Source organism: Pinus tabuliformis, chromosome X (genome assembly GCF_031772625.1).
Source record: "Pinus tabuliformis cultivar Carrire ecotype Pingquan chromosome X, CPIR1, whole genome shotgun sequence".
In the NCBI taxonomy this organism is placed as follows: Eukaryota; Viridiplantae; Streptophyta; class Pinopsida; order Pinales; family Pinaceae; genus Pinus; species Pinus tabuliformis.
The window spans coordinates 1,081,506,272-1,081,517,950 of record NC_142308.1 but is presented as its reverse complement, the minus strand read 5'-3'; the positions used below and the strand labels follow the sequence as shown (position 1 = coordinate 1,081,517,950).

The 11,679-nt window shown below is 36.5% G+C and overlaps 1 protein-coding gene and 1 pseudogene across 1 annotated transcript in view; one reads left to right on the top strand and one right to left on the bottom strand.

Annotated features, from left to right (window-relative positions):
* The first annotated feature begins 309 nt into the window (after positions 1 to 309).
* Positions 310 to 1,290, top strand: LOC149143579 (uncharacterized; annotated as a pseudogene).
* Positions 1,291 to 4,072: 2,782 nt separating this feature from the next.
* The window catches only part of LOC149143578 (26S proteasome non-ATPase regulatory subunit 6-like), a 49,266-nt gene continuing 41,659 nt past the window's right edge, over positions 4,073 to 11,679 (bottom strand). Inside the window, exons 3-8 of the mRNA XM_089447282.1 lie at positions 5,857 to 5,947; positions 5,593 to 5,738; positions 5,283 to 5,502; positions 5,082 to 5,190; positions 4,694 to 4,862; positions 4,073 to 4,514 (exon numbers count right to left, since the gene is read on the bottom strand). Coding sequence (XP_089303408.1) covers positions 4,340 to 4,514; positions 4,694 to 4,862; positions 5,082 to 5,190; positions 5,283 to 5,502; positions 5,593 to 5,738; positions 5,857 to 5,947 — 910 coding nt within the window. The 3' untranslated portion in view covers positions 4,073 to 4,339. The remainder of the gene's footprint in view (positions 4,515 to 4,693; positions 4,863 to 5,081; positions 5,191 to 5,282; positions 5,503 to 5,592; positions 5,739 to 5,856; positions 5,948 to 11,679) is intronic.

The following is an 11,679-nucleotide window of genomic DNA, read 5'->3' as shown; positions in this document are numbered from 1 at the left end:
CCCGATGTGCTATCATGTTACTTTGTTCAATGAATTATACTATCTTGTTTCAGGACGTACACTCAGGACAGATGGCTTACCTGCAATCCAGGATAGAGAAAAATCCACAAAGGAATATTTCTTCAATGGATGGCTACTTTTGGCGGAAACAATAACAAAAGTGCAAGAGTACATGTTGCATTACCATTTGGAAATATTAAGTTGGAGAAGAATGGAGAACGTTGATAAAGATATCCTTGCAACTTTAGGACATGATGTGGATGCAACTTCAATGAAAATTTGGATAAAATGGTCGTGAAATTGTAAGAGATGCATAGTCCATCTACTTCTAATTCAACCTTTAAACCACCCCCACTGAATGATAAGGAGGAAAATATTGGGCAGTTTCTTTGCTTTGAAGGAAATGAATATTTGATGTGGAATACTTATGATGTGCATTTCTATGCATCCTTTGCATTGCTTATGTTATTTCCAAAACTTGAGCTCAGCATCCAAAGAGATTTTGTTGCATGATACAAAAAAGGTGAAGTTCTTATTTGAAGGTGAATGCGGTGTCAGAAAGGTTTTAGGTGCAGTGCCACACGATCTTGGACTTGATGACCCCTGGTGTGAGTTGAATGCTTACAATGTTCATGATTCTAGTAGATGGAAAGATCTTAACCCTAAATTTGTCCTACAAGTTTACAGAGACATGGTTGCAACTGGTGACAAATCATTTGCCCGTGCTGTTTGGCCCTCTGTCTATATTGCCATGGCTTACATGGATCAATTTGACAAAGATAAAGAGAGAATGACAGAAAGCGAAAACTTCCCAATTCAAACATATGATGCATGGTATGTTTCTGGTACTTATTGTGGTGGGCTATGGCTAACAGTGCCTCAGGCAATTTCTACCATGGCAAATGAAATTGGTGATAAAGCTTCTCAAGAACATTATTGAGCTAAATTTTATAAGGCGAAAATTGTGTATGAAAACCTATGGAATGGCTCAAACTTCAACTATGATGACAATCACAGTGGTTTCAACACTTCCATAGAGCCAGATCAATTCACTGGACAATGGTAGGCATATGCTTCAGGTATGGCACCAATTGCTAACATTGGGAAGCTCAAGGTGCACTTGAAAAGGCTTATCAATTCAATGTGATGAAGGATGAGCTTCCTCTAAAACGTGTATATACAATATTTGTAAAACTTTCTCCCATTACAATGGGAATTATACATCCAATTCTTATAAGTACACTAGTTTATGAAGAAGGACAAGAATGCATGTTTAAGAGGGGCACATAGGAAATGCTTCTTCAATGTGTATCATTCTTTAGCCAAGATTTGGAATCATCCAAGGATTTTTATGAGAAATGGTTTACATTGTAGTGGATTGTTTCCCAGTATGGCGAAGTGTGATAGTGATACTAGATCTAGTGGTATTAGGATGGTATAACAAATGTAAGTTGGAACATTCTATAGGGATATTTGGGAACCTAATTTTGATATGCAAGTTATTGATTGCTTAAGGGCAAGCAATCTTGGGGAGGGAAGGTTGTAACATCCTTTTTTGAATTACCATTTCTGGAGAACAACTCAGTAACCTATTTCTGGGTGAAAATACAACATGTAAAAGTGACATTGAATAACTGAATTAAAAATTTTGTTATTAAGTGACAATGGGAGAAAAAAGAAAAACTTTATCAAATCACCTTATATTATTTAATTGAGCAAGAGAAGGAAAATTTAATTGAGGAAGAGAAGACAAAAAGGTTAGAGAAAAGGTTATAAAAAGAGACATTCTAATAACCCATGATATTCTAATGAGAAAATTATAAAAAGAGAATTCGAGCTCACTTTTGATTATGCATTGGTTATTTTTCTAAATTGGTTTTGGTGAGCTCTTGGAGCTTTTGAGTAAAGGGTCAAAACCCTTGTGAGGATTAGTTTCTTTGGTGAAACATTCACCCTAGCCGATCAGTGCTGGTTTTAGTGGTGAGACACATCCAACCCCAACTAGTCAAAAAAAAGAGGAATCATTCACATTCTTTATAGGTGTTTGTTGCCAAGGTCCATTCCATTGCCAGATCGCCATACAGCCAAAGATTGAGAAATTTGGGAGATCATATTTCTACTAGCAGTTCTTGGAATCCAGGGAGGTCAAGTTCGTCATTTTTATCAACAAATATTGGAGGTTTGGGTGAACCATTTCAGTCTAATTCTATTGTCCAAGGTCAGCACTATTCCTATCAGCCAGCAGTGCCAATAACAGTTGAGCCATAGTACTCAAAGGCAGACAAATCAGCCCATGTACAGCAATTATAAAAGCTATTTCCGCACTGTCATCTACACAGCAAAATTTGTGTAATTAGTCCCCAGAAGTTGATTTGGTGCTTTGAAAAAGGTTGCCCAGTTTGTAATTTTCATTGTCAATTAATAAATCAGATTTTAATTGGCCAAGTTTGTTGCTGAGAATTTTTTGTGATATTATTGTGTTAGAAGAGCTTCTTCACAAATTTAAAATAATATTGGTTGGTTTGTGTGTTGTATTGTCTTCATGTTTAATTACATGTAAAGTGTTTGACAAAATGTTAGAAAGATTAAAAAAAACAAAGAATTACAAGTTCACTGCAATAGGAAACATTATATCTCTCTAAAAAAATTATTATCCCGTTACAAATGGAAGATTATAAGTTTCTTACAACGCAATCAATTAATCACCAAAAATAACTTCAAAAATTAAATCTGAAATTCAAAACGAATGATAATTATGTGAAATTTGAAAATGGCACTCTAACAGCGAGGAAAGTGGCTCACTTCTGAACAATTTTAAAGGTCAATTACTCTATAGAACTTTTGAAAGTTGATATATAACTGATCAACTAAAAACACAAGTACTATGATGTTTGTTTGATGAAATTTGAAAGAAAGATGCATTTCAAAGTTAGCTTGCATAATTTTGTTTAAAAACGAGGCAATTTTTAAATGACTTCATAAATCCCCTCTAACACATACAAAAACACCTTGTGATTGTACGACAGCAAAGGATTTGATAAATCCCTTAAATAAATGGACAAAAGCCTTGTAAAAGAAAAACAGTTGTTGGTCTAAAAACAGCAGGCATATTTCGAGGTCAAGATGTTACAAGCTACACTCTTGGATATAAACATCAAAACATAGATTAAGTTACGATTAACAAACCTAAGTAATATTGGACACTAGAACCAATCGCTCATTAAAAGCCAATCCACTTTCTCAAACATAAATTTAAAATGTCAAAATAAAACTTGAGTATGGATACCACTAAATCTTGGGAAGTGTATGCTTGACAAACTATTAAATATTACAGTTTTCAGCAATAATGCATATCACACACTAACTTGCATTTAACGAAAACACTAAATTGCATTGCTCTCAATATCACCATAAAAACATTTATAAATAAACATTAAACAAGTGCTTACATCAAATAAAAAGCTATACTCTATATGTTTTCACTTTCAATAAAATTGAGAACTCATTATAGATAGCACATAAATCTATTTTAACCCCGAATCTATTAAGCGCCAAGAGAGATCCCAGAAAAACTGTATGTATGCAAACATCTTAAAATTTAAAGGATTCAGGGTTAAGATGGATATTATATACTAGATTATTCTTTTTGTGAGCCTTTTCTTTCTTTTTCACGTTAAACTCTGATGTTAATTTTTTTCATAGATTATTAGTGTTACGTTTTCACTTTCAATAAAATTGAGAACTCAGAATAGATAGCACATAAATCTATTTTAACCCCGAATCTATTAAGCGCTAAGAGAGATCCCAGAAAAACTGTATGCAAACATCTTAATATTTAAAGGATTCAGGGTTAAGATGGATATTATATACTAGATTATTATTTTTGTGAGCCTTTTCTTTCTTTTTCACGTTAAACTCTGATGTTAATTTTTTTCATAGATTATTATTGTTACGTTATGTGGCACCTTCCTCTACTTGGGTAGTAAAGAGCATCTCACTTCTTTCAGTGCAATTATTTCAATTGCCAAAAGTGACAAACAATGACCCAAGCGATCATTCAAAAAATCAGCCATGGTTAAAAGATCTAAATGAGATAAACAGAATTTACCAAGTTAACTTCACGTCGTTATTGTTGCCACCTTTCCAAGAAAACTAGTGTACTGATACAAATGGAAGACATAAGTGTACTTACAATGCAATCAATTAAATGCCAAAATCTAATAACTTTGAAATACAGTCTGAAATTTTAAAGGAATGATAATGCTTCCTTCATCTTAAGATGTGAAATTTCAAAATGGCACTTTAGCAGCAAGGAAAGTGGGTCACTTCTGAACTATTTTTAAAGGTCAATTACTCTGGAGAGCTTCTGAATGCGGTTCAACAAAAAGTCTCCTTGTTTGATAGTTGCTTGATAGAGAGCATTTTTAGCATCCGGCCTGTTAGTTTCTAGAACACCAACAACTTTATCTATTTTGCAGTGAAGCCTTCCTGCAGCTATGAAACGAGAAAGTTCTCTGCACACATAGAAAGAAACACAACAATTTGATTAGAAGATCTAAGCATTGCTTAACTCCATGTTTCATATCTAGCAAGCAGTTCACCTAAATGCTGAAACCCTCCTGATCAGCATAGTAACATCATGAAATGCACAGCATAAAATGCACTGCATTCTTAGATATTTCAGATTGCTTACCTGTCAATAAAATCAACACTAACACCAAAAGCTCTTGCCATAGCCTCCATGGTTACACTCTTGTAGGATTCCAGAAACTGAGAATAAACAACAGTGCGGACTTCCCTCATGTAATATCGGAAATGTGGATGCAAGTAGCGATCTAATCTTATTTGATCTGTCAGGCCAGCTGGGTAGAAGACAGTAATTGATTTAGTGACATCAAAGCCCCATAAAGGTAACAAGGCATGCAAATTACCAAAATATAGAGGCAGAGAGATAGAGCAGCATATCTACAGATGTTAAAATTCTAGCAACTTCTGCAAATGACCTAATTACGAATAAGAGTGGCTCTTTTTGTGCACTGAAATTAGACTTGAAAGATATAAAATGCAAGGGAAATGCTCACCAAATGCAACAAAGAATGACTTGTATTGACAGCCATAAAGTGAATTCAAAAAGTCTGAAAGATGTGGTATCTTGCTAATCACAGTCAAAATCTCAGGTGCATCCACCACCTGCAGTATCATAACTCCATTGTATTAGTAAATATGTTCTTCAGGACAGGAAAAATAAATACACCTAGAAGACATCTGAAAAAATCCAATACCTTTTGCTTTAGGGAGACTCTGTCCAGTGAGATTATACTCGTCAGCACAGTGTAGAATATGAAGGTATCATATGGGAAAAGCTCATATGTTGTGAATGTTGAAATAGAATCCAAAAATAGCTCAGCAGCTTTCTTGAAATTTCGTGTAGACATACAGTAAAGGCCTTCATACACCTTCAGTCGGTTTTTCCTTTCCCAATCACCCCCTTCCTCAAACAAACTGCATGATGGCCAACAATGTCAATAACTGCAAGGTTGCATTGCATGGATTGAAGAAAAAAGCACAAGACAGCAACATAAGATGACATACCTCTTAGCTTTATCAATGCCTTTCGAAATCAAATCAAAGTCCATGAAAAAGAACCCAAGCTGAAGTGTGTGGAAAACTAAGTCCATCTTCTGGCCTACAGCAACTGTTTTACCCTCGGTAATTTTGATTTGCTCCAAAGCCTTTTCCTATAGAGAAGAAAACAATAAGGTTGGTATTTGCTCCATCAGGATAAAGATTATACCAAGTATTTTGAAAATATAAATTCCTGAAACAATGAAGTAATGTAGGAGAGTTATCATATACCTTGTCACCAATGCGTATGTAGTACAAGGATTTGGCAAGATGTGCCTCTCTTACTTCACTTTCACCTAAATTCTCTTCTGCATCACTAACTCTGCAAACACATGAAATGACAGTAAATAATCCACCCCCAACAAGAAGGCAAAAGAAAACAACCAGCACAGCTTCTTGCTGAAAGCAATATATCATAAATGATAATTCACAAGAAAAACAAAATTTTCAACAATGTCAGAAATGCACAAGTTGAATTGACACCAAAAAGAAATCCTGCAAAATAGCCTGTTAAAAAAATAATCCTTTTATGCCATATGGTAAAATACTTTTGATAACAGACCAACAAAATAGTCTTTAACAAGGAAAAATAAATACAGTTTTTAGCCATCCTCCGTGATATGCTTCTATATGAAACTAGGCACATTAAAGTTTAAACAGTACAGCATTCCGACATACCAGCTACTAGATGAGGAAAAGCTTCCCTTTGAAGCACGGAAAGAATAAATATATAACTGGCAACAATAACAAAAGTGGAAAACAAGACAGCTTGCAAAGTGATGCCGGTCCAGTTATTAAAAGGCACAAAATGAGAGATCCTCACCCCGCCCACCACCCTTGCAGAAATATTAATTTTGATCACCATAATATGACCACCTGTAATGTCCCAGAGGGATTAATTGGCTCAATGGATGAAGTAGCCTATCAATCCCCGTAGGCTATAGTCCTCGATAAAGGGAAAAACCCCAAAATGCCCAATGTTGGAGCAAGTTTGGGGCAACTGGGGCAAAAAAGCCCAAAGTTAGAAGCTTGGTGTGAACATCACTCAATTAATTAAAGAGAAACCCCTCATGAGAATCTATATATACAAGAGGCCTAGAAGCACTTGAGGCATCATTGAATTGGATCATTTGTCTCTGTTTGTCTTTGAGCTTGAGGCTCTGAGGGTTTTAAGACCCCATCTTTCTTCTTGGACTAGCTTCTGTGGAGATGATCCCACCCTACCTAGTCATTCTCCTTCATTCCGATGTGGGTGGATAATAATTACCGTAGTTAATAATTATTTTTATATCAATGTTTTGAAACCATGGATGATGCATGATAATAAATAAAATAAATCATAATATTAAACTGAGAATCTACTCACATGATAATTTCAATTTTACCATCGTAATTATGATTCTCACCCATGGTATTTACACATGGATTTTGTAAACCACGGTATTTACCATGGTATTTTAATTTATTATATTTACCCATCGTATTGTAATTTATTATATTGTAAGTTTCATTTCTTCAATAACTTGGATTGTACCAAGATTAATGAATCAAGGTTCATGAAAACTTCAATTTTACCATCATAATTATGATTCTCACCCATGGTATTTACAAATGGATTTTGTAAACCATGGTATTGTAATTTATTATATTGTAAGTTTCATTTCTTCAATAACTTTGATTGCACCAAGATTAATGAATCAAGGCTCATGAAAACTTCAATTTTATCATCGTAATTATGATTCTCACCCATGGGGTATTTACACGTGGATTTTGTAAACCATGGTATTTACCCATGGTATTGTAATTTATTATATTTACCCATGGTATTGTAATTTATTATATGTAAGTTTCATTTCTTCAATAACTTGGATTGCACCAAGATTAATGAATCAAGGCGCTAGAATAGTACTATGATGGGTGATAGTACTATGATGGGTGACATGTTGGGAAATTTCTAGTTCTTATTATTTTGTCATTTTTTGGTCTCATTAGTACTATGATGGGTGACCTGTTGGGAAATTTCTAGCTCTTATTATTTTGTCATTTTTTGGTCTCATTAGTACTATGATGGGTGACCTGTTGGGAAAATTTTAGTTCTTATTATTTGGTCATTTTTTGGTCTCATTCCTCCAACCATCTGGATCAATGGTATCAAAGAAGTTTGCTCTTATCTATTTTCCTGCGCATGTCCTGAACGAGGTCAGGGAACAAAGGCGCTAGGACTTGAAATACTGCAACCTTTTCAAGACCATCCTCAACGATGTTGACAACCTCACATGGTAGACGAAAAGAAAAATCAAGCAGGAGATCCGATCCTGTTAACTTGTTGCTCGAGGAAGCACTTAAATGACAGAGGAATAAGATGATGGACAATTTCACCGAGATCCTCTGGCGACTCCCAACAACGGCCGAGAAACCTTCAACCAATAGACATTTTGAATGCTCAACACCCTTCAAGGTACAAGTTAACTTCGATATCCGCCTATTCAAAGGACAAATAGATGTAGAAGCTTTAGATAAATGGTTAAATCTACTAGAGGGCTATTATTCGGTCCAAAATTTTTCTGACAATGAGAAAATCACCTTTGCACTCCTAAAATCTCTACCCCATGTCAAAGATTGGTGGGAAGGTTACTGGGAGAGGTGCAATGAAGATAAGCCTAGGGTGTACAAGGCAAGCCCCATTTGGGCCGTTTTTGTTGACGCCCTCAAGGAGGAATTCTACCCTGTAGGATATTATGAAGACTAGTACATGAGATGGACCATATTACAACAGAAAAGGGACCAAGCAGTACCAGAGTTCACAAATATCTTTCATACTTTGCGCACCAAGCTAGGTATCAAAGACTCTGAAAAACATTTGGTACTCAAGTACCGTGGTTGTCTACACAGATACATCTAGACAGAAATGGAGTTCCTCGACATATCCTCACTTGGCACCGCATACCGATATGCTATCAAAAAAGAGCAAAAATTTAAACAGAAGAAACGAGACTTTGTATTTGCGGATCCTTCACAACAAAAGCAGGGTAAGGGCATCCCCAATCAACAAACAAAGAATGGTAATGGAAAGTCAAAGGAAGACACTGGGAAGTGGTGTAGGATCCACAGAAGTCCCTCCCACAACGTTGATGAATGCCCGCTTAAAACAATATTTCTTGGCAAAGCTTAAAGAGAAATAATAAACTCTAGCTCTGATTTTGATTTTGAGCAGGATAAAGAAAGTTGATCATTGATGCAAAATCAAATGTTACCATAGCAGCTACGAAGTTCCAACTAGAAAAGTCAGAAGAGCCTGAGGAGGGGAAGCACCTATTCCATTCACAAATGTGGGTGGCAAGAGCCCCGCTACATTCATCATTGACAATTGGAACCAGAAGAACCTGATCTCAGCCTAGGTCGTCTAGAGATTGAAGCTACCAATAGTTCCACACCCCCAAGCATACACCATTGGTTGGTTGAGCCATGGAAGACACATTCGTGTCAGTCAGCAGTGTCGTTTGTCCCACAGCATCAAGCCCTTCACAGACGAGGTATTGTGTGATGTTGCCCCACTTGAAGTTTGTGATGTTTTTAAGGACAACCTTATATCTAGAAACATTATGTTGGTTATGAGTCTCGACCCCGTAGTGTCATTGTTACTCTAGGGGATCAACTCTACAGGATACCAAAGGTAGTTCCAACTACTGTGATTTCATTGATCTCAACAAAACAGTGCAAGAAAGTAGTCTCTCATACTTCCAAGTTTGTCCTTTCCACAATTCAGTCTAAAGGTGAACCACAGGTCACTGCAACCACCACAGCTTCAGTACAAGCTCTCTCTATAGAACACAAACAGGTGGACAAGCTTGTAGAAGGGTCCAGAGATATATTCACCTCACCTACAAAGGCGCCCCTACATCCACTTACACTAGATGACAACCTTCCATATGTTCAGTGTGGCTACAACAAAGCTCTTTACAACTCCATTAAGTCTTTTCAAACATGTTCAGGGTTCCAGCCAGCAATCCCCATGGATGTCAGGGTTCCTCCCCTCGAGCAACCAAATTTGTTGAACGATTTCGACACTTCCAACCACAGGTCCATGGTGCCCTACCAACAACCAATGCCAAGTACAAACAACGACATGACCAACATCAAGTTTTGTGTAAGTTTCAGGGTACAACATCGAGTGGTTAAAGCAAGGCAACTTCTTCTCCAAGGCAAGTGGTTCACCAGGAACCAAGTTTAGCAGAAATTTCCTCATCTGATGAGGAGCTTTATGCAATAGGGACCATTGTTTCCTAAGGGGGAGGATTGATCCAGGTGGATAATAATTGTTGTAGTTAATAATTATTTTTATATAAATGTTTTAAAACCATGGATGATGTATGATAATAAATAAAATAAATCATAATACTAAAGTGAGAATTTAATCACATGATGATTTCAATTTTACCATAGTAATTATGGTTTTCACCCATGGTATTGTAATTTATTATATTTACCCATTGTATCGTAACTTATTATATTTGCTCATGGTATTTACCCATGGTATTTGAAATGTACTGAGAGGGAGAGGCGGTGAAAGATCCCTGTAAAAAGTATAAATACAGAATTTGACTGCAAAGTGATATATTTATTTTTACATGGCGATATATTCATTTTTCATCTATGAAGTTTTATTTCTTCAATAACTTGGATTGCACTAAGATTAATAAATCAGGGCTCATGAGAAATCTGCAATTAAGCGCATGGGAAGTTTTTAGTTATTATTTTGTCATTTTTTTGGTCTCATTCCTCCAACAATCCAAATCACATTCTTTCTATTGGTTTCCTTGTTCTTGCAATTGGGACTTAATTTTGGGAAGATCTGTGGCATGGCAGTACCTAACCCTACTGAAGTTGGACGAGTTCTCTGAGGTTCAATTATTGGAAAAACCGAAATCTTCTTGAGTTTATCTATCACAGATTTTTTCTCTCTCTGGCAAAAGAAAGACGCCTTGAAGCAGAGCGCAACTCCAAAAGCTAGTATAACGGATCTAAGGAAGATTAACAAGACAATCCAATCTTTCTGAGGCAACATCACTTGTTGAAAATAGTACCAAGGAGGGGTGTTACTAGGGGCTTTTAACCCTTTTAGCCTAACGAGCACATTAATGGCTTTTGTCTTGATGACATTTATGAGTTATATTAATGTCATGGTAGGAAAAGGTACTTAGAAGTGTTGTACCATGTACTTTTTTCTAATATTAAAGTGAGGAGAAAAATCACTTTATGAGAAGAAATTAAAAAGGTACAAAACTTAAAAAAAAACACTACGAGACTTTTAAGTGATGGGGCCAATGTATGAGGGGGGTCATTTGGGAGAAAAGATCTCAACCACACATCTTGAGATTTGAGGATGATATCTCAACCATTAGATCTTAGGTTTAGGGATTCGATCTTTTCCAAGGAGACAAAAGAGGAAAAGGGAAGTTCATTCTTCACTTCACACTTGAGAGAGCATGAGGGGAAGAGAAGAGGGGAGAAAACTTCAAGGAGAGGAGGAATTGCAGCAAATGATTGAGGGGCTTGAATCCCAAGGAGGCGAACCGTACAGCAGCATGAGTGTCAAGGAGAGGTAACATGATTTTCAAGGAGGACAACAGCATTTCATCAGCACGAAATTCAAGGCAATCAAGCACAAATTTCGAGGAAGTGACAATGTTGTTGTGACTTGCATATGTAGTTATCGTATGGAGGTCTCGTATGTATGCTAATATTCGTATTTTATTTATAGTTGTAGGTGGGTCATTACAAGTTAGCTTCCATTGGAGAGGCTATTCTAGATGAACAATTGGTTAGGATTGCTTTGGATGGGTTCCACGAGAAGTGGGATGGTTTTATCCATGGCTTGGTGGCCATAGAGCATTTTCCTTGTTGGAGGAGGATGTGGAACAATTGGTTAGGATTGCTTTGGATGGGTTCCACGAGAAGTGGGATGGTTTTATCCATGGCTTGGTGGCCATAGAGCATTTTCCTTGTTGGAGGAGGATGGGGAACGATTTCATCCAGGAGACAAGGAGGCCAAAG